We start from the raw sequence: 22,215 nt of genomic DNA, 5'->3' as shown, positions 1-22,215 counted from the left end.
AAGTATTTTCAAACCAGTCTTGTGATTGTTAACTAAATTTTTTTTATTTTTTTTGTAAATTAAAAGCTCAAATTAAATTAAATAAAAATATTAGATGAAAAACTTGACAACAAACTGAATTAAAGTAAATTACTTTAAACAGCAAATTAACTAATTAAAATGAAAACGGAAAATTAAAAAAAAGCTATACTAGTATATAAATACTTTATACGTATGTTATACATATTACTCAATTACTATATTATTAAATAATACTGTTTCAAACTGATTTTAAAATAACATAAAATGTAAAAATACAAATACAAAAAAAATACAAAAAAATGTTTTTTTTAAATTACTCTCCAAAAAATGAATATGACAATTCATACTTTGCACGTGACGTCACAAGTACTGGCTGGCGGGCAAGAACGTCGTTCTCTAGCAACGAAACCCAGTAAACTAATCAAAGATCTTGCCAGGACGTCGCCAGTTTTAATATACAAAAGTTGGTGTTTTGAGGTGTAAACGACATGCCAGATAGTTGTTGTGCGGTTGGATGCACTATTATTCATCATAATCAGGTTAAGAACATGCATGTGAAAGTAGAAACGAACTGAGCTTTCAGCATCTGTCGCTGCATTACCACCGCATTCTCTCAGAGACGACGATGGATATAACGGCATAGCGACTTAATCTTAATTTACTGGCTTAATATTTCTCTTGTGGACTTACATTAATGACAGTAAAAAATTAGTTTTTTAGTTTTTTAAGCTGCTTTTGATTTTCACATATATATATCATGTATCATTTTAGTGATATTATTAATATTTAGTAATTGTATTGTTTTTAGTGTTATTACTGACATTAAACGTTTTGTTAATGTGCTATGGAAACAAAATAGCCTCACTATATAATTGATTGTAGTATTGGAAATAAGCAAGGCTGCAATTCCCCCGGCTGGCCACTGTTTGTCGTCATTTTGTCAGCGTTTGTTGCCCGCCAGGTATCCATGGTAGTCACGTGACTGCCCAAAGTGTGAATTTCCATACATATAGAAAACTCAGACATATGAAAAAGCAAACTCTGCGCAATAAGATTTAACTTTGCGGCTCTTCTGAAAATATAAAAATGAAAAACCACTATAGTTTGGTTAGCATTATGTGTGTGTGCAGTTCTTGCTAAGTACCTTGTCCAATGAAAACGTTTTGGTGAGGGCGAAACCCCAACCCTGCTGGAAGGCCCTGCGGATCATGGCGGCGCTGGTGGTGGGTGGAGCACTGGCCAGCCCGAACGGGTTGGGGAATGTGATTCCGCACATCTTCACGCTGATGTCCACCGTGTCTATGGGCGAGTAGAAGAGGGGCAGCTGGGCCGGACCGCTGACCGCCAGCCCGAAGATGGACTGTAACCACAAACAATCACAGCACACGTGTAAGACTTCAAAGGCATTTTCCAACTTTATGAGAAGGAAAATAATATGCATTCACACAGACAAAGCTCTGAGCTTTCCCAGCGGAAAGCTCACGGTCGTTTCTGAAGGTTACTCTGGTGTTGTGGTCCGCCACACGTGTGCATTTAAGGCTACAATGATCGTGTGAGATTGCTGAGTGTGTTTGTGTGCAGCATTGTTTATCTCTTCACATCGTGGCACAAAAGCAGAAAACAGCAGTCATACATCAGCTCTCTCTCTAATGAGCCTCACGTTTATCAAACACGTATGATTGCCCTTGTGGTGATGTCACAGCCGCATAATGAACGAGGGGGTGTCGAGTGAAGAGAAAACGAGAGCAGGAACATGACAGCCCACATCATCCACAGAGAGGCCTCGTCACGGAGAGAGAGAGAGAGAGAGGAAGATAGCGAGAGAAACATCCGGAGACAAACACTGCCGAGGGACGTTCTTGAACTCACTCGGGCCCTGACGGATGTGCTGGAGTTGTCAAACACTTTGTACACCAGATAGATCTTTGGCAGATGATATGCTATTGGTTTTTCTTTTTTTCCAGAAGCACTTTAGGTAATTAGCATCTAAGATTTAAGAACAAAATGATCATTTGAGGAATGATTTTGCACATCAAATAATCTGTCACATTCAACATGTCGGTCCAAAGCTCTATGACTTTCTTTTTCTGAGGAACACATAAAGAAAAGCTCTGAAGACTGTGTTAGTTGACTTTTACATGCAATAACAAAGAAAATGGACCAAAACTATCAAGCTTCAAAAAGCAGCATAAAATGATCATAAAAGTAATCGATATAAATTCTAAACAAGATAGGTTTGTGTGATAGTTCAACAGACCAAACTTAACTTTGCTATACCCTTCAGTGGTCTGTTCACCACAGTGAACACTGAGATTACTGAGTTCATTCATTAAGGAATCATTCACAGCAGTTATGTGAACTGAATTAAATGATTCCCTGAACAATTTTGACTTTAAAGAATGATTCACTGCTTAATGACTCATGAACCAATAAAAACTAGCGCAATTTTCAGGGAATCAGAACATTACATTTCAATCTGTTGGTCATACAAAGCTGTTGTATGACTTCAGAAGAAGCTGTAGGCCATGATTCATGTGAATCACTTTTCTTATACATTTATATCGTTTTTTGTCATTTCAACAGATGGAATAAATTCATATTTCATTCTTAGGTAAGCTAAGGGGCTTGTAAATTTTATGTAATAAATTTAAGATGAATAAGAATATATACTTATGGTCCTGACTTAAGATGGGTTATTTCTCAAATCTATTTGCATAGTGAATAAAGTGCAACAGGTTCCAGAAATAAAAATGTCCATTTATTTTCTCGATACGGCAATTGGTTTTTAACGATAACTTACAAACCTTTAGAGTCAGACCTACTGTAAGCTCAGAGGCTGTTAATCGATGGTATATGCTTTTGTTGAAGCCATCAGCACACATTATTTAAACTTTTTTTGGTAAATAATCATGTTCAATAGCAGAATTCCAGAATGGAAAAACTACATGTATACATTGATTCTGCAAAGAATAATACCATTAAGTACACAGTCTTGCACCTTTGTTTTTTGTCTGATTTTTAGAAATCAAAGTTTGTAATGTTGTGATGTAACTTGGTACATGGCTATAACTCTTTAATGAAGACTTTTTTTTTTAAATCCCTTTGGGGAAAAATGAATAGTAAAAAAAACTTCCGCAACCAAGGTCTCTGACAAAAGTGGGTGGTCACTGTTGCACTCTATTGTGATTGGTCATGTAGTCCTTGCATGTATTTGACCATCGACAGTCAGCAACAGCAAAATAACTGAAAGAAAGGCTAAAAACTCAGCTAATACTACTATTTTTCTATTTGCAAGCACTTTTATTTCCTTCAAGAGTTTATTTTATTGAGAGTCGCATAAAACGAATATAAAAACATGAGTAATATTAAATGCCCAGGGACAAGTACATGAACACACCTCAGAGCTCTCAGGTGGGACTTCTTTTAAACTGATCTGAGAGCTATTCTTATATTAGTCTTGCAATCTTTCTGCAAATGACTCTATTCGTTCCCTCAGCTGTGGTCCATTACCGTAAAAAACAGCAACGCAATATGTTGCCTTCCCTTGAACACTACACATGGTAATTTCATCAGCAAATAAACAGTTATCTCTGCTTTGCTCTGGCCACAGACATGGACTCACTATTAACCCCTCGCTGACCCAGCACTGCTGGAGAAGAGCTGCACTTAACCGTGAGATTCCCCCATATTGAGGTCAAATACCTTCAGGAGCTTCACCCCTTACGTCTTAAAGCACTCAACGAGACATTAGACAGACCATTTACTTAGAATTTAGTGCTAATATGGTAGAGGTCAGATTTCCAATGGCTTCATGATTCTGCTCAAATTAAATGCTTTACAAATGTCAAAAAGTTGTCCACAGTCATGTGAATACAAGTGCTTATTAGTGCATGTTTTAAATGTAGGTTTTGGTTATTTTTTATCAACTTTAATAAAAAATTAGTCTCTAATAAGTCTATTAAGACACGCATGTCGCAGAATACAACCAATCAGGTGACGACTTTGAAACTCCCAGAGTGTTTCCCATTTATTGTGTGCGAAGTCTGAGTCTGAGACTATGTACAATATGACAAGGAATGTGTGTAAAGTGAACAAGGTTAATTTAAAGTAATCTGCAATGGAAAAAAAAGCAAAACACTCACCCATGCACGGCCTCCTTTTGTATCTACCCATGAGTAAACTGTCATATAGTCATGCAAACAGTCAGTGTTTTGTCACATATATCTACATAATTACATAATACATGTCATGGCTCTTTAATTTCTGCCTGGATTCTGATGGTTTTATTGGTGCATGGTTTTGATGGGTTTAGCAGCATGAACAGCTACTGCTGTCTCTGCAGGGTTTCAGTCTGCATGTGTGTGTGTGTGTGTGTAAGACAGTCAGGGGGCCCCTATAAGCCCCTCTCAGGAGCCTAGGCTGATCTGGCTCAGCTAACGGGACAATCCGAAGTGCTCTCTCTCCCTCCCTGACCTCCCTCCTTCACTCTCCACAGTTACTTTGCTAGTAGCAAACTAATTAAGCCGAACAACCGTGCATTACCAGTGCCTCTGAGGTGAGATTTACGGAATAATCCTGTGCGGAACAGCGTTCTCGCTGTGTGGCCCCGGCGAGCGGCTCTGCCGCATGAAGCCACAGGAAGACCATTGTCCTACCGCCCGCTATAATGCTAATTTATTCCTTATTGTGCTCTGATTACTCATAAACATACTCATATTGAGAGGCTTTTGTATCCAGCGGTGTCACAGCTCACTCTTTGTAGAGCGCATGTAAATCTCTCATCTACATAATTAATCAGCACTCCAAATCCTCCTTTTCCATTGGGTTTTGTGATCTTAACACGGGACATAATCAGGGCAACATCTGCTTCGGTCTCATCAGCACAAAAGCAAGTGTTTCCAAATGTGAATGTGTCGAGGAAATGAACTTGGGTGTGTGTTTACAATGCCAGATCTCAAAATATTGTCATTTGGGCAGCTGACATGACATCTCACAGCAGGGACAGCAAATTATTATAAATGGCATTATTACCTAATTATTATGTGTGTATCTTGGATAACCTCACCTCAAAGGGTTATTTTGCTTAAAAATACATAGTCATCTTTTACTTATCTTCATGGCGTTCCAAAAACGTGTGATATATATAACTAAATATTTGTGGAACACAAAAGCATGGCTTTTTCCATAAAAAAGTGAATATGTACAGAGGTATCAGGCTCCAAACAGAACAAAAAGGAACCATGTCACATTCATCTCATATTTGCCTATTGAAGTCATACACCCAAAGATGTAAAACAAGTTATATTTTTTTGCAGAAAACAGGCCCCTTAAAAGCTTTCCAATCTTATTTGCACTTAAACATTGTGGCACAAGCAGCAGATTGTACATGAATAATGTCAAACGTCATTGGTTTATGTGCATCTCGTGATCTCGTTTAAAGTGAGTCATATGGAGGTCACAATGCTTTTATGGTTCATTTTTCAGGGTTTTTCACTATATGCAAAATAGCAGGTCAGGTATTGTGCAAAACATCACCATAGAAATAAAGTAATGGATTTGGTACATCACGTGGGTGACAATTTTCATTTTTGGGCGCATTATTCCTTTAACTTCATTCCTGAAAAGTACCTGTAAGTATCTGTGCATGTGCCAGGAGGCCTGTTTCCCATCATTGACTGCTTCCACTGTGGTAGTGGCCAGACCGGCCACATCGCCCCCAGCGAACACCCACGGCTCACTAGTCTGCATGCTCTCTGGGTCCAGCTCAGGAAGCCCCCATCTGTTTAACCTGATGGGAGCCATGGCCTCGATCACTGCAGAGAGAGAGAGAGAGAGAGAGAGAGAGAGAGAGAGAGAGAGAGAGAGAGAGAGAGAGAGAGAGAGAGAGAGAGAGAGAGAGAGAGAGAGAGAGAGAGAGAGAGAGAGAGAGAGAGAGAGAGAGAGAGAGAGAGAGAGAGAGAGAGAGAGAGAGAGAAAAAACTGATAAAGGAAAGGGTAAATTCATGAGAGGAAAGAGGCAACATGGAAAAAGACCTGCGGAAAAAGACAAACCTGATAGACTGGAAATGGCAAGAAAATAATATGAAGTCACTGACAAGACAAATGGCAAGAGTTCCCCCCTCCCCAGTGGCGTTTCTTTTTCTTTTTGCGAGCTTAATGTAACATCTCCTGGTGCATTTCATTCACTGTTAGTAACGTTAGCAGGAAGATACTCTGTCAAACTGATCTACATTCTGAAATGACCAGCCTTCCTCTCTCTTGAACACACACCATCCATCTTCTAAAGGCACGGCTGCTCGGCATGCACTGCGTCCTACATTTATCAATGAAGAAAATTCCAAATACAGATCTAAGGACAGGAGGCCCAAGATTTATTGCACATTATGAGGATTACTAAGGACAAATGAAACTCTTCTCTCTCCTTATACAGTTAAAAAGTCAGCTGTATATCGGATTATTTATGTTGCTAAATAATCACAAATGACAGAATGTTATCATCCAAGGAAGAATTTTATTAATTAATGTGAACCTGAAATGGTAAAAATCTATATGTAGCAATAAATTATTGCAAACTTTTACAATAATATATAACATCATAATACATAACATAACACACCACAACACAACATAACGTATGTATTTTATGAATTTTAAATTGTAACAGTCAGCAAGTCTACCCCCAACATACAAACAAAGGGATTGTAATCACTAATTTATGGTGGAATATTATATTATATTATATTATATTATATTATATTATATTATATTATATTATATTATATTATATTATATTATATTATATTATATTAGTCACATCCATGATGGTTCCTGATATTTAAATATTATTTTTAATAAACAGTTATGATGCCCTGAGGAGGACATTAGCGTTGTGACCGTGTCTGTTTACACAGTATATCGAAACCTTTTATTTCCTGTTTTCCATGATATGTCCCCTTTAATAACAGACAGCAACAAAAATACACACCAACAATCAAATTTCCCAAACATTCAAAATTTGAAATTGTGTATAAACTCCAAACACCAGAGCCAAACCAATACTTCTAAGTAACAACAAATTGAGTTTTCCTCTTCCTCCTCATAACTAAGCTTTCGATTTTCTTGCGGGCGATTAAAGAGACCGGCTGACAGGAAGTGATGTTAAGAACAAAGTAGGCTGGCAGGTCAGTTCAAAGACAAAGAGGAAGAGAGATTGGCTCCTTCACTTGACACTGTGCCTGGTATCCTGATCGTCAACACTTTTTCTTGTTCTTCTTCTCTATTATTTTTCCCCCTTTATCTCCCTGTAATGTCTAGAGTTCTCTGCAATTGCCTAGACCTCTTCAACAGCCTTACTTATCCTATTTCAACACACACACACACACACACACACACACATTAACAGTGAGTTGTTTTTCTTTCTCTCCTGTCCGCTCTGGAGAGCTAGTAGAGTGTGTCAGGCCTCTCATAGCCCTCAGAGATCATTCTTAAGTAAAGCAGCAACTCTCTCTCACTCGCTCTCTCTCTCTACTCCACACACTCTACCCATGGGCATTCTCCTCACTGACAGATGCAAATTGCAAGAGTCCATTAAGCAGAGGAATCCACACTGGATAAAGGAGAGGACGGGGATTGCAGACCAGCACACTATAGGATAGTACCTCATTCCATCAGAGTGACTTCCCATTGGTCGCTGCTACAATGGCACATATTTTAGTTAGTTGGTAGTAAGTTAGTACAAACCATTTTAATTCTTGTTAATCAAATCAAGGAATACACTGGGTTAAATAAAATTTAAAGGGATAGTTCACAGAAAAATTAAAAATTATGTCATCCTTTACTCGCTCTGTGCATTTCCAAACATGTGAAACAAAAAAAATATTTTTAGAAGAATTGCCCACATCAAGTTTTAATTTAATTTAATATTATTTTTTGTTTTATTATTGTTTTATTTCATTTAATTGTATTTAATATATATATTACATTTTTTTTCATTTCATTTCATTGGAACCTGGAACTTTAAAATGACTTTTTTTGTTTGTTTCCGAACAATATCTAGGCAGCATACAGCATATGTAATGCTCAGAACTTTTGAAATTAAATCAAGACTTGCTTTACATAACATGCATTCATAAATGTTTTTTGTTTGTTTTTTGTTATTAGACGAGGGCTGATGCCAAATATCATCACTAATTAATACTGATGTCTATTAATATGATTAATATAAACTGTACTTATCACTTTACTACAAGCAGTGGTTCACTCCCAAAATGGGATTTGAGAGCTATACAGATTTTTCATAAAAAAACAAACTAAATATTGGTCTAGTCCTCACACATCATATGACTACAGAAGACCTTGAATATAAACCACTTTTATGGTGCATTTTTGTAATTTTTGGAGCTTGACAATCCCCTCTGCAATACATCTGTTTAACTTCCGCAAAAGCATAAGAGTCATATCGGTTTGGAATGGCATGAGGATGAGTAAATAATGACAAGATTTCAATTATTCTCAATCTGTTCTAATTTACTGATGTTTCAGTGTATAAAGCCTTTTTTTTGACTGTGTCGAGCTCAAATGCAAGTTGCTGTTCAGTGTAGTGCAGGAGAAAGCAAGCGGCCTCATTACCACGGATGGAGTGTGATTAATGGAATGCTGATGTTTGAATATTCGGCGACCGGGTGGATGGGGGCGGAGCCTTGGCTGGAGTGACAGGAGCTGGGTACAGAACACTCCATCACAATCCAGCCCTTCTCCTCCACAAAGAAGAGATGGGGGGAAGAAAAAACAGCCAAGTGTGGCGAGGGATCAAATCATCTGTTAGCTCCAGTGGGCAGGCCCGCTAGATTACCAGCCAACTTTTCTAGCCATGTCAGCTGTTCTGGTACCAGCCCTCGATGGCCGTGGCCAGACCAATCTGACGAGGCACTTGAGTGGGCAAGTAATTCATATTTCCTAAATGAAAGAACACAGATGAAAAAAAAAACACCATCCCTCAGCATTTTTTTGCACAACTAAGTGAAGGTGCGTCCGGGACGGAACTGAGGCAGTTGCTTGTGTTATAAAACGCAATATCTGAAATGTAGAAAGTACACTAAGATGACAATAAAACAAAAATAGGGGCCGAGATGAACACAGGAATGTACGAAAAAGACAAGACAGCTGCACACACAACTACCTCTAACCTCCTCAAAATTATTATTCAATAGGCAAAATTACAATAGCTGGCTTTCGGTCAAGTACACCATTTCCTGCTCCTGCTAAGAGGTGATTTGGTGTGTTTTAATTAACCTTGTAGACTAATTGCTAATAATGATAACCCTCTCCTGCTGAGCAGACATTGCCTGATGTTTAACATGTTGCACAGATGCTGTGAGCAGGTCAGACATTGTATAGTGCTAATAATACTTACGAAAGAACCAGAGGTGCTAAATTCAAGGTGAGGACAATCACGCAGGAAAAATGAAGAAATTATAGGACCAAAAAGGGGCAAAATGTAAAGGCATAACTGCATTGCTGTGATGTTTGCTGAATAAATGTATATGTAATAATGCTTTCTGTGAAGCCTGTACATATAATGCATTATAAATATACACGGTCCCGACACATCTTCGATTTCAACTACAAAACCTCTCTGTAGATTTTTCAGAACATATTTAACACGAATGGTACTCCATTCATTCAGTTATGTTATGATTAAGACTCTGCTTGTATGATCAATTTTTTTGCATTTTCAGAAATGATTAATGTTTTATTTTTGAAAACTGAATAGGGGGGATAGTCTGGAAATGCAAATATACTTATCCAGAGCTGGAAATTACTCAATTCAAATTCCATGGGCACACTTGACTGAAAAGTTTCACGTGGCGAATGTTTATGCTGATTGACTGCAATTAGTTTTGAAGACAAAAATAAATGTTGTCATTAGGTTTAAAGAATAATCTTAATTCAAATATATATATATATATATATATATATATATATATATATATATATATATATACACAGATCATCAATCTTCAGCTTTTTCCAACACCTAGTCATCTGCCCAATCTCCAGACCTGAACCCCATTGAAAACCTCTGGAATGTGATCAAGAGGAAGATGGATGGTCATAAGCCATTAAACAAAGCCGAGCTGCTTGAATTTTTGAACCAGGAGTGGCATAAAGTCACATCAACGTGAAAGACTGGTGGAGAGCATGCCAAGACGCATGAAAGCTGTGATTGAAAATCAGGGTTATTCCACCAAATATTGATTTCTGAACTCTTCCTAAGTTAAAACATTAGTATTGTGTTGTTTAAAAATGAATATGAACTTGTTTTCCTTCCATTATTCGAGGTTTGACAACACTGCATTTTTTTTGTTATTTTGACCAGTTTTCGTCTTCTGCAAATAAATGCTCTAAATGACAATATTTTTATTTGGAATTTGGTAGAATGTTGTCAGTAGTTATAGAATAAAACAAAACATGTTAATTTTACCCAAACACATGCCTATAAATATTAAAAACAGAGAAACATAATTTTGCATAGGGTCTCTTAATTTTTTCCAGAGCTGTATAATGTATTAACAAAAATGTATTAAATGTATCAAAAATTACAGTAATGTTACAAAAGAAGAGTCTTCAGAAAAGTATGATGATTTCCACAAAGACATTAAGCAACACAACGGTTTTAAATATTGATGATAAAAACATTTTTTTTCTGCAAATCACCATATTAGAATGATTTCTGAAGGATCATGTGACACTGAAGACTGGAGTAATGATGCTGAAAATTCAGCTTTGCATGGCAAGAATAAATTACATTATACAATATATGAAAACAGATAAGTTATTTTAAATTGCAATAATATTTCGCAATATCACTGTTTTTACTGTATTTATCACAGAAATGCAGCATTGGTGAGCATAAAAGACTTCTTTTAAAAACGTTTTCTTTTTAAATATTACACACTAGCAACTTTTGAATGGTACTCTATAACCAAAATAATTCTCACTGGCTTTTGCACCAGATCTGTTCTTGATAGGCATAAAAGCATGTATTGTTTGGAGTTGATGAAACAGCGGGCTTTAGTTTGAGACAGTTTGTTGTGTTACTGCAGGCTGGTCAGTGAGTAAACTCATAGCATGGGTTGGATGAATCTCATTATCATGAATTCATGTAATCTCCAGTCAGCTCTGGAGTCCGGAAACTACAGTCTCTCAGTGACATTACACCTTGTTTTTTTTAATGCAACCCTAATTGAAAATCATAGCGGGTCTGCCCTTTAGCAGCGTGATCTAATTAGTGGACTTCAAATTCATGGCAGAAAAAGTTCTGGTCTGTCATCAGCCATGAACACTGTATACTGCAGCCCACCAATAATTAGCAGGTCTGCTGATTACAGTTATTAAATGATTGAATTCTAACAATTTAGATTATTAATCAGCTGTTAACTGAGTTCATTTAACTACATGAATGACATGCTGTGATCACAAGTACCTGACCATATCCATCAGTACTAGGTTGTATTTAGCACAACTGCTTCAGTCTACAAGAGGGATTACCCTAAAATTTGTTTGAAAAAAAAGAATTAAAAACAAGCACAGTAATTAACGGCCGAAATAAATGCAGTGCATTTCGCACACTGCTATTGGTCACGGTTCAGGGACTTGGCGAACAGATAATTATACGGTTGAAATGAAGATGGTGACTCTGGCGCTGGTGACTCTCACTCTAATGGACGCACAGTCTCTCTCTTCGCCCTGTAATCACGTCACTAAGGCCGTCCAGGAATAATTTTGGGGTTGTAACTGCGGGTAATGACTTGCGTTTGCTCCCTCAAGGGTGACTGCAGGAGCTCAATGCTAATCCATTCACACTTCTGCTTTAAGAAGATTTCCATTTGGTAACAGCATCAAACTCATTCTAAGCCATTCATCCCCACACTACCATCCAAGACAAACACATACAATCAACACCATTACAGCAACACATCAGTTAAAAAAGTCTCTGTGTTGCCTTGAAATGTTGATGTTTGGCAAAAAAAAAAAAGGTTTGGATGTCCATTTCTACAAAAGTGTGAAATAAAGTTTAAAATGAAAACTAAAGTAACATTGTGTGATATTACAGCTGTGACATTCAAAGATATATATAAACTTTGAATTGTGAGATATAGTCACAGTTATGAGATATAAAATAAAAAAATGTAAATAAATTTGCAATTGGGATCATGAAAAAGTGTCAAAATAATGTTTATAAATATAAATGTTCAATGTAAATTATATTATATCTATACTGTGTTAATGACTTAATTAAAGAAAGTTATTTAATAATGTCAACATGTACCATATGTAAATTGTAAAGCAATTAACCCTGACCAGTAATGTGTTCTGTTACAATATTCAGTTAAATTAAATATTATAACAGAATACATTATATTGCATTTACTATTCAATTATAAATTAATTGAATTAATAGTATAATAATTATTAGATTCATAATATTACATAATATAATACGCAATTATATTATGTTAATATAATGAAACATTTGTCTTTGTATGTATACAGGTATGTGTGCATGTGATGGTCAAACTTTGGTTACACTTTATAGTAGTTTCATTCTCCTAACTAAAAGTAACTTTGCAACTAGATCTCAACTAACTCTAATTAGAGTATTAGTAGACTGTTACGTTAGGGTTCAGGTTGGTGGAATAAGTTCACATGTAGTTGCAAAGTTACTAATAGTTAGTAGAATGTCTAAAGTGGACCATCAAACTTAAGTCTTACCCAAACTTTACCTACTTATTTCCAGACTTTCTGTGATAAGAAGCGAGTGGATTAGCAGGGGCCTGGGATAGTTGGTCAAATTTACCCTTGTACACTTCACTACTTAATCAGAGAACACTGGTGCGGCAGGACAGCCAAGCTAATTCACCCTAAATCAAACGAATAAATCCCTGAAACAACACCAACAACATGGGCCTCGTCCATTTGGAAATGGCATCAGTTCAGGGCACTGATGGGTTTACTTACAGCATAATGAGTCTGAGTCCAATCCACAAACACTGTTTAGAACCACTAAATTTACTGTGAGACATTAGGTCTGTTCCAACACCTAGTGACTATTCCCAACATGAAGCATCCTGAAAAATAAAACTATTCCTCATGAGTAAACAGGCAGCAACCCTGTTTTAAAATGTAAAAATTCTGGAGGATTCTACTTGGGGGAAAAAAACACATTTAAAGTCACCATGAAATAAAAATGAAAAAGCTTTGTTTTTGTATGGAATATTGCAGTGTTTATTATAAATGCTTTATCTGTGCACATCATTCTTTTTTTTAAATGTATGAGCCATTCGTAATATTTAATAAACAAAATTCCTCTCCATCTTGCAGCGACATCTCTTCTCTTCTCTGATGATGTGTTTACTGGCGTGTGGGCGGGGCAACCTGTCACTCACATGAGATCTACCAATAGCAAGCCACAATGATTCAACAATCCAAACAATTCCAAATGGACAAAATAAAGACCCGCCTTACATTTTTTCTTATACTTGAAGCAGTTTCACTCGGATATGCGTCACAATAAGGAAGAAAAGACTATCGCAGGTTCCATTTCATGCTGACTTTAACGACAACTTTGTGTTTATCTGTTTATCTTTGTGTTTAGAAACATACAGTACCTGCTGGGTCGTTCATCAGAGAGCCGAAAGCACTGATGATATAGTCGGCCTTCAGTCGTATGGTCTGCTCCTCATCCTCCAGCCACTGACCCGATTCGGTTTGTTCGGTTCGGCAGAACTCCATTCCATGGACCCGGCCTCCCTTCAGCAACACCTCACGTGGAGACAGGAAGGGCAGGAACTCACATTTCTCCTCCTTGGCCAGCTCCATCTAAACATAAATATTACAATTCACATAAACTTTCTAAGGCCCCAAAACAAATGTACAAAGATTCTAGCTAGATAACAAATCTTTTCATTGTATATCTGAAATGTCTCAGAATACAAATTTTACACAGTGAAATAAATATGACATGAAATGTTTGAAATTATTATCTCTGTATAATGCTTACTCTTTCACATACAGTACTTTTTTAAAAATAGCATGCAGTATACAGCATGAAGAGCACAGTATGCAGTAAGCAGTGAGCTAGTTTGAAAAAAATCTTGCTGTGCAAATTAGTTACATTTAGATAATTGCTAGCTAACTGAATTACAACAAATCCAACGGTACAGACATTTGAAGGTAACTCAACCACCCCCTTGAATCGTGAGAAATGCACACTTACAGTGATGGCCACACATTTGCATCTTATAAAAAACTTGAAAATATATACGCATGCCAACATTTAAAAGTGTTTGGGGTCAGTACATTTTTTTGAATGTTTTTGAAAGAAGACTCTTATGCGCACCAAGGCGGCAATTTTTTTTTAAACTGCCAGTAATACTGTGAAATATTATTACAATTTAATATAATATATTTTAAAATATAATATACTCCTGTGATGATTACTCAAGTCTTCAGTGTCACAAAAGATCCTTCAGAAATCATTCTAATCTGCTGATTTGGTACTAAAGAAAAATGTTGAATAAAAGTATTAATTTCTTTCTTTTATTCAAATCTCACTGACCCAAAACTTTTCACAAAAAGAAGAAAAAAAAGGACCCCATTGACTTGCATTGTAAGACATTTTTCAACATACATTATCTTATTTTATGTTCCACAGAAGAAAGAAAGTCAAACCGGTTTGGAATCACATGAAGGTGAGTAAATGATGAAAGTATTTTAATTTTTGGGTGAACTATCCCTTTAAGTATGTTTCTGATCTTAGAACTGAAGTGCGAAGTTAACGGCAAGCGCACATAGCAACAAACAACAAAGGTCACGTCTTTTATCCAGCCATGAGATAATGAAGCGTGTGATTATGAGAGCGGTGTACCTCGCTAAAAACATCAAGTGTGTCTTGGCTTGGTGGAAGCACATCAGAAAGTTGACAGATTTTCAGATACAGATTTTCTCTCCGATTAAAAAAAAAAAACAGAAGAAAAGGGCGGCTGAATCACCTGAAAGAAGCCCACCAGTTTTGCGGAGGGGGCCGGTGGGAGGAATGTAGTCGTGCGGTGACAATTCTATTTCCTTATTACTAAGTTTCCATAAATTGACTCAGTTCACGTCAGTGCACAATCGAGCACTCTGTTCTGATTATATACGCCTACAGGAGCCTTAAACTTCATATCGCTTATAAACAGCTCTAATGAGTTGAAGATGATGGCGGCCGTATTAGCCGAGGGTCTTCACTGGAGAGTGTAAACAGATGTGAATAATTACTGCGCTTTAACGTATTTTTTCTTAATGTGGTGGGCGATGTGAAGAACAATGTGTGAATCAGACTTGAAGGTGAAGTGTGTAATTTTTCTGATGTTAAAATACTTTCAAAGTCCATTTTCAAATGTGCTGTAAGTGAGACTTGAATAGTGTAAACAGTAGCTGCTTCCATCAATGCATTTTAATGTGAATTTTGGGTGATGCAAAGATGCAAATAATTTCTAAAAACGTGTATAAAAACGTATGTGCTCAATTGAGGCGGATATATTTTTTTTTTTTATCCAACAAGACGATGATGGAAACACATTTTTTGAATAAATCCATAAAAACTCACGTGGCCTTTGCCTCAACAAAGGATGTGATTGGATATCTTGAATATCGTGTTAATCTGAAATGCCTGAGACAAAGTCTGTCATCAAAATGATTTGGTATAATGACCTCCCAGAAGTGTCTCACACAATTGCATTGGCAAACACCAGGCATCTGAATGCAAGAGAACATGACAGCATTTATTGCGCATCATCTGTGCGCTCCGAGGTGCAAGTAATTTATGACGCACAGAAAAAGAGCCACAGTGACTTCCCCGATTGCAGCAACTTTGATTTTTCATACAGATATTTTGCGGCAGTTACCCAAGAAGTTACTCTTGAACACATGGGATGGAAACATTATTCACTAATGTTTTATGCAATATTCCAATTTTGCGCATAAGTGAAAGGGGCTATGTAGAATTCAGAAAGCCAAGAAAGTTTCCCAAAGCCAACTATGGATGCAAGTTCCGTCATTACCAACAAAATTCAATGGAACTTGCGACGTTAGTTTGCTAATGATGCTTTTGGGAAACACACCCCAGAAGAGCTCTTTCGGCATTATCCTGAACATTGTACAAGCATTCGTTTCATATGAACGGAAGAGAGGCTCACTGGAGCTCGCGTGAACTTCACATCCTTTTGATTTTAATGTAAAAAAAATCAGTCCACACGCTTTCATAGACAACCTAGGAAGTCTGGGACTCGTTTTATTAAGTTCCGTTACAAGCTGTTCACACATTAACAATAAAGAAGTGATTAATACATGAAAAGCCTTCCCTTTAGACCCTTTAAATTAGCAACTTTGATTGGAAAGAAGCTTTTTTGCTGCTTTGCTATGACTCAACCAATGGTGTGATTTTGGAGGCGGGGCTACCTGTTTGGAAAACATTTTTCTTTTTTTAAATGACATTTTACAGTTGTACCTTAGCATTTCATTTGTACTTTGTGAACTTCATCAAGCAACGTGTACTTTTTTTTACAGAAAGACAACTTTATGGGCCGGTACTTTGTCCTAGCCCAGTCTCAAAAACATAATGGTGAAAAAAATAACTTCCCTCAGTACATCTGACGCACATATTTCACAGCTTTGTCTAAATGGAGCTGATCATGACACGTTTAGCTGGCTGCCATCATTACCAGTCTGGAAGCGGGTATATAGCTCACTAGAGAGCCCTGTGTGTGAGTAGGACAATTGACAGTAATCTCCCCCTGAAAGCAAAGGCATGTCTGCAATAAATGAGAGTGGAAAGGCTTAGGAGCGGTGTCAGTGGTCTAGAGAGAGGGGACACTCTCACAGAGCTCTTCATAAATCTCTCACACTTCTCTCACACCAAATATTAATAAGCTTCACTCTGCTGCCTGATGTTGACTCTCTTTCTCTCACTTCCTGACTCTCCCCGGCTCTCTGCTTTCCTTGGTCTTCTTCTAGTTGTAATCTATTTTTTGCCCAAGTCCGAGAAGAAAAACTGAATTAAAAACTTATTTTAATTCCAATTAGAACTCAACAATGAAGTTTTCTATAGTTCTGTTTAAAAAATAAGTGAATTGTTACAGTAAACAGAAAACTATATTTTAAACCATCTCTAGAAAGGAATACAAAAAAGGTAAGGGATTCTTCCTGCATCCAAAATTGTGTTAAAATAAATAAAATAAAATAAAATAATAAAACAACTGTCGTATTTATGCATTCATTTACTTCTATAAATAAATTAGGCTACATCATAAAAATAATAAATAAACATTTCAAGGAAGGGAAATCAGAATATTTGGAGGTCTGTCAGAAAGTTGTAAAATCCCTGTCATACATAAAAAATCAAACCAAATGATGACAACTTTTTTCAAGAATATATTCAGTCTTCTTTCTGGCATTATCTTCCTTTCTCCTCACCTCCTCTGGAACTGCTCTTATGTTGGTGAATCCCTTCCTGAAGACCACAAACACACGGCGGGCGCCGCAGCGGAGGGCAGAAGTAGCGCAGTCGAAGGCCGTGTCTCCAGCGCCCAGAACGATCACGGTACCACGCAGATCCGGCAGCGCTGACTGACAACTACACATCCCTGAAACCCGAAGAGGAGAACAAGAAAGAGTGAGAAAGAGAAACATGAATTCTGACTATAGAACAATTCTCAGTTAACGGTTCAGCAGATGCTTGCTTGTAAAATTGCATCTCGAAGCCTCACAGCATGTCACTATCAAATTATTCTGCTTCCATGAGAGCCTGGTTCACTTAATCTTTTCGACTTTGTTTTTTTTTATGATTTCATATTTTCCCGGAAATGTCCTCGTATCAGTAAATTCATACTCCACACCTGTTGTGGTGCTGCTTTTATTTTTTAGATTTGATGAGTGTGGCTGCACCTATATTAAACATAGTGATCTCAGCATGTGATAACTATCAGATTCAATCAGTTCAGCTGCTCTGAGGTTAAAAAATCTTGAAAACTTGACCAGCAATTTTAAGCCAGGCCACTGATTTAGCCTTTAAAGACAACATGACAAAATTAACCCTATTTACTTTTAATAAAAAATAATTATTTTTACTAAATGAGTATAATACAAATGATATCAATGTATAATAGATGTTATTTTTTATGATTCTTTTCTAAATCATTCATAATAATCTTTCTTGAGACTAAATACAATTGCTTTTTAAGGCTGCATTCAGCCACCTTTAGTTTAATGGCATTATCATATTGCATGTGTAAAAATATCACTTTTACCAAAAGCATTTGCTTAAAGGTCTGCAGCATTTTGTTGAGATTCTTGTAAAGTTTCAGATGTTCCTAATTCATTAAATCCTTAGCCAACTGCCTTAATGCAGCGAGTTACAGTAAGAGGTACAATGGCACATTGGATTAAGATTTATTCATTACTGAGGTTTTATTCATTCAATCAGGTTCTTTCCCCAAAATTTCCATTTTCATTTGATTCTGATGCCAATATTATGAGTCTAAACCCCATTAATCTAGGGAGCAGGAACAAAAACTTCTCATCTTCTTTTCTGTACAGACCATTTTTGTTCTCCACCCATTCTTCAAAATATGGCAAAAAGTATAACATGGTTGAAGCCAACACAAGCACAAATAGGATCTTCTGCAGAAAATCTCAGCAAGGGTAAAACATTACAGCAATATCCACAACAATAATTGCCGCTCAAATTATAATAAGTTTATGATTATAATATGGTGCATAATGGTACTGAATGATTACTAGTCATGGTACTTCAACAAGAAAAACCAATAGTCCTCTTGATACTTTTTAGATAGCAAAGAAGCTTATAAATATAATTCAAATAACTTGGACTCAGATGGTCCTTATATGTGTTGCTTCAGGAAACTTTGAATCATCAGGTGTGACAGACGGATTTCTCAGTGTGTTCACCTGGTTTACTGGCTTTCGCAACGAGGGGGAGAAAGTCCTTGGACGTGTAAAAGCCATGTTCTGCAGAGAGGCCGTCAAAGAGCTTGTGTCTGTTAGCTTGAGGTAGACCTGCATCAAATCAGACACATTCAGTATGAGCTTTAGTTCAATATCCACTTTACAGTCTTAAAGTCAACATACAGACAGACGGATAGATCGAACAATAGATAGATAGACAGACAGACATGTATAACAAACGAATCTCAATAATAGGTATCTAAGTTAATGATGTAGATGAAATGTCACATCCGAAGATACACATTCCAGTTTCTATTTCCTCCCTATGTTGACTTCGTCCTGCCTCTAATGTCTATTGTGCATCAGATGCCCGTCCGAATGTTTGCCACTGTCTGGTGTCATTAACATTCATTACACATAATCACACATAATGTAATCTTTCAGTGATTTCAGTGGGAGCGATGTTTAGACATCAGCATAAGGCCCCCGATGCCTCAAAACCCACAATTATCATCCGTTCTGAAAAAAAATAAAATAAGCCCAGACAAAGTGAGTTGTAAAGATCTCTCAATCTTCTGTGTGTAATATCTAAATCGAGATACGCAAACGAGATGTGTTTTGTTGCGGTTTAAAAGCAGCAAATGCTGAACCGCTTTCCAAGGCATGATGGCGTCTTAATAAGATAAAACTCTTTGGCAGAGATCAGAGCATTTGCGAGAACCGTAACGTGAGAAGTTTACGAGATCCACTGTGACTGAGACAGAAAGCAGAAGACCGTGGTAATGAGGTACTAAGTGATTGAGAGATGGAAGAATGGGGTGTTGCTGTCAGAACCAATACACTCAATGTGGTTGCGAGGAAATACATTACAACATGCATCAACGCCTTCTTTGCTCAATTTAAACAAGCCTTTAGTAAATGCATGGATTCTTTTTACACCCTTAGCAATAATCATGTGAGAAAATAGAACATACAAAATACAGAAAACGGGTACCAGGTACCCGACAGCACCTCTCCACCCACCGTTCTCGGATTCATCCGCTCGGTCTGGCTTAAAAAGGCAAGGGCAACGAGGTGAAAGCACACAGCATGATTTAAAATTTTAACTCATTATTAATGAAACTGGTCATTAAATCATACAATAATTAGACGCCCACCTCTCATCAGACACATCTCCAAAAGACGTCAATAACACGGCAATTATCACATTTTTTAAGTTAACCTTCACCAAACAAGCCAGCGTGTGGCTCGCCAATAACCAACATGTCTTCCTCCGAGCTGTTCACACTGCTGATCCTGTTTGACAGAGCCGTCTTATGACTGTCTTCTATATTTCAGCTGGATTTAGTTTAACAACAGGTTTATATGAAAAGCTTTATGTGGCTTTAACCTGCTGAATTCAGGTTTCTAAGCATAGTACCACACTGTGATGATATATTGCAGCAAAAGTACATACTGTATCAACAAACATAATTTTTATACTGTACAAACTTGACATTCTAACACTAACAAAAACAGTCTGCCTTTTTCAAAAGAAAAAAATAATTTAGTATGATTTATAATCTGTTTTCCTCATGGGTATCAAAGTTTTGTCCCCACCACATCAACATTTTTCATGTTTTACCATCCTTATGGGAACATTTCGTCCCCACAATGTAGGGAATACCTGGATCGCACACACACACACGCACACACAGCACATACATACATATACACCTTCCAATACAGAAGGTGTTGTATCACACATTTGGTGCAAATCACCAGTGATTCTCATTAGGGGATGTTGAAAGCCGCTAAATGGCTGTAATGATATCCTGATGATATTCTGGCATTTCCACATCCTAAAGCTGTTAGGGTGTCCCGACTAATGAACAACATAAAACATTAAAAAAAAATTAAATTGCACATAGACTTCCGAAAATGCAGATATGTGCCTCATATCTCTGATCAGGTATTTGAGTCTCATTAGTCAGTCAATAATTATAAAAATGTGCTTTTATGTGTTTGCAGGGTTTAAAAATGATTTCCTAATTTGGTGAGCCAAAAATGATCAAAACATAAAAATGACCAGTGGCGTAGTTGACCTCAACCAATATCTGTATATTTCTCTGATAATCAATACTGTTTATGTTCAGTGTTAATTTGTTATAAATAATGTGCAATGTTACATTTTTAAAAGTAACATTCCCCAAGACTGTTCACGAAGCATAATCACTAAACACCTGCCACCTCAATCTCCTGATCATCACCAAAAATACAAGAGGAAGTTCAGGAAGAACGGGAAACTTCAGGTTATGGCGTGACAAAGTGGGTTTTAACAAAAGCGCCAGGGTTTGTGACAGCGCTCTTTGAAAGTAATGCGTCTCAATTTGTCACCTGCTGCATCACAAGAGATAAACTAGATTTGATGAAGAAATAAATGTATGCCGCCACAATTCTTAGGTATCTATGAGGTATCCTGGTCTACAGATATGGCTCAGGTACCTACTTCAATGTAAGTCGGGATTATTTCATCCGTTTAATCATTCACCTGCCAAAAATCATAAATTCAAATCACTTATTATGATAACGGTACACAATCTGAGGTATTAATTATGTAATTATGCTAAAATTTTGTAATTATATAAAGATGTTACATAAATAAATTCCTTGCAGATGATACATTCCCTCTATACAGAAGTTAATTAATGCTGCCAGCAACAACTAAACATTCCAATAGAACAATATATTTCCATTATTGTAACAGCACATATTCAACGTATAACATATTTAAAAAGTGTCATGACATCTTGGGTGGTATTTTAGAAGCATGCACAAATGATGGGTTATTTGTACAGTGTAATATTATAACCTCATATTGACTAGCGTCCAACGATCACTGCCGCCAACTCATAGCAACTATTGATTGCAGAGCTTTTAAAAACTTCAAGAATCTCTTCTCAGTGCTGAGTCTACATCTTTTAATCATGCCCTTCCATTTATTGATCACTATGCCTTTTAATAACATTGATATATACCAACTTTGGCTAATATTTTGTAGTTGGTACTAATATTCCACAGCTTTTAGGGCATTATCGGTGCATTACATCACTAATGGTTTGTGTTATGTACTATTGATATTTCATTCTTGTTGTCATAAAAGTGACAATGAAATCAAAAGGGAAATCTAGAAAATGAGAGACAGAGATC

The 22,215-nt window shown here is 36.8% G+C and overlaps 1 protein-coding gene across 1 annotated transcript in view; it reads right to left on the bottom strand.

Annotated features, from left to right (window-relative positions):
- The window catches only part of dpyda (dihydropyrimidine dehydrogenase a), a 177,723-nt gene that overhangs the window by 94,415 nt on the left and 61,093 nt on the right, over positions 1-22,215 (bottom strand). Inside the window, exons 9-13 of the mRNA XM_077245078.1 lie at positions 19,030-19,137; positions 17,536-17,705; positions 13,692-13,902; positions 5,650-5,834; positions 1,166-1,381 (exon numbers count right to left, since the gene is read on the bottom strand). Coding sequence (XP_077101193.1) covers positions 1,166-1,381; positions 5,650-5,834; positions 13,692-13,902; positions 17,536-17,705; positions 19,030-19,137 — 890 coding nt within the window. The remainder of the gene's footprint in view (positions 1-1,165; positions 1,382-5,649; positions 5,835-13,691; positions 13,903-17,535; positions 17,706-19,029; positions 19,138-22,215) is intronic.

Source organism: Siphateles boraxobius, unplaced genomic scaffold (genome assembly GCF_051911475.1).
Source record: "Siphateles boraxobius isolate OS27281-9 unplaced genomic scaffold, OSU_SipBor_1 26, whole genome shotgun sequence".
NCBI classification, from domain to species: Eukaryota; Metazoa; Chordata; class Actinopteri; order Cypriniformes; family Leuciscidae; genus Siphateles; species Siphateles boraxobius.
Note: the sequence above shows the minus strand (reverse complement) of the source record. Positions and strands in the feature narration are given on the sequence as shown.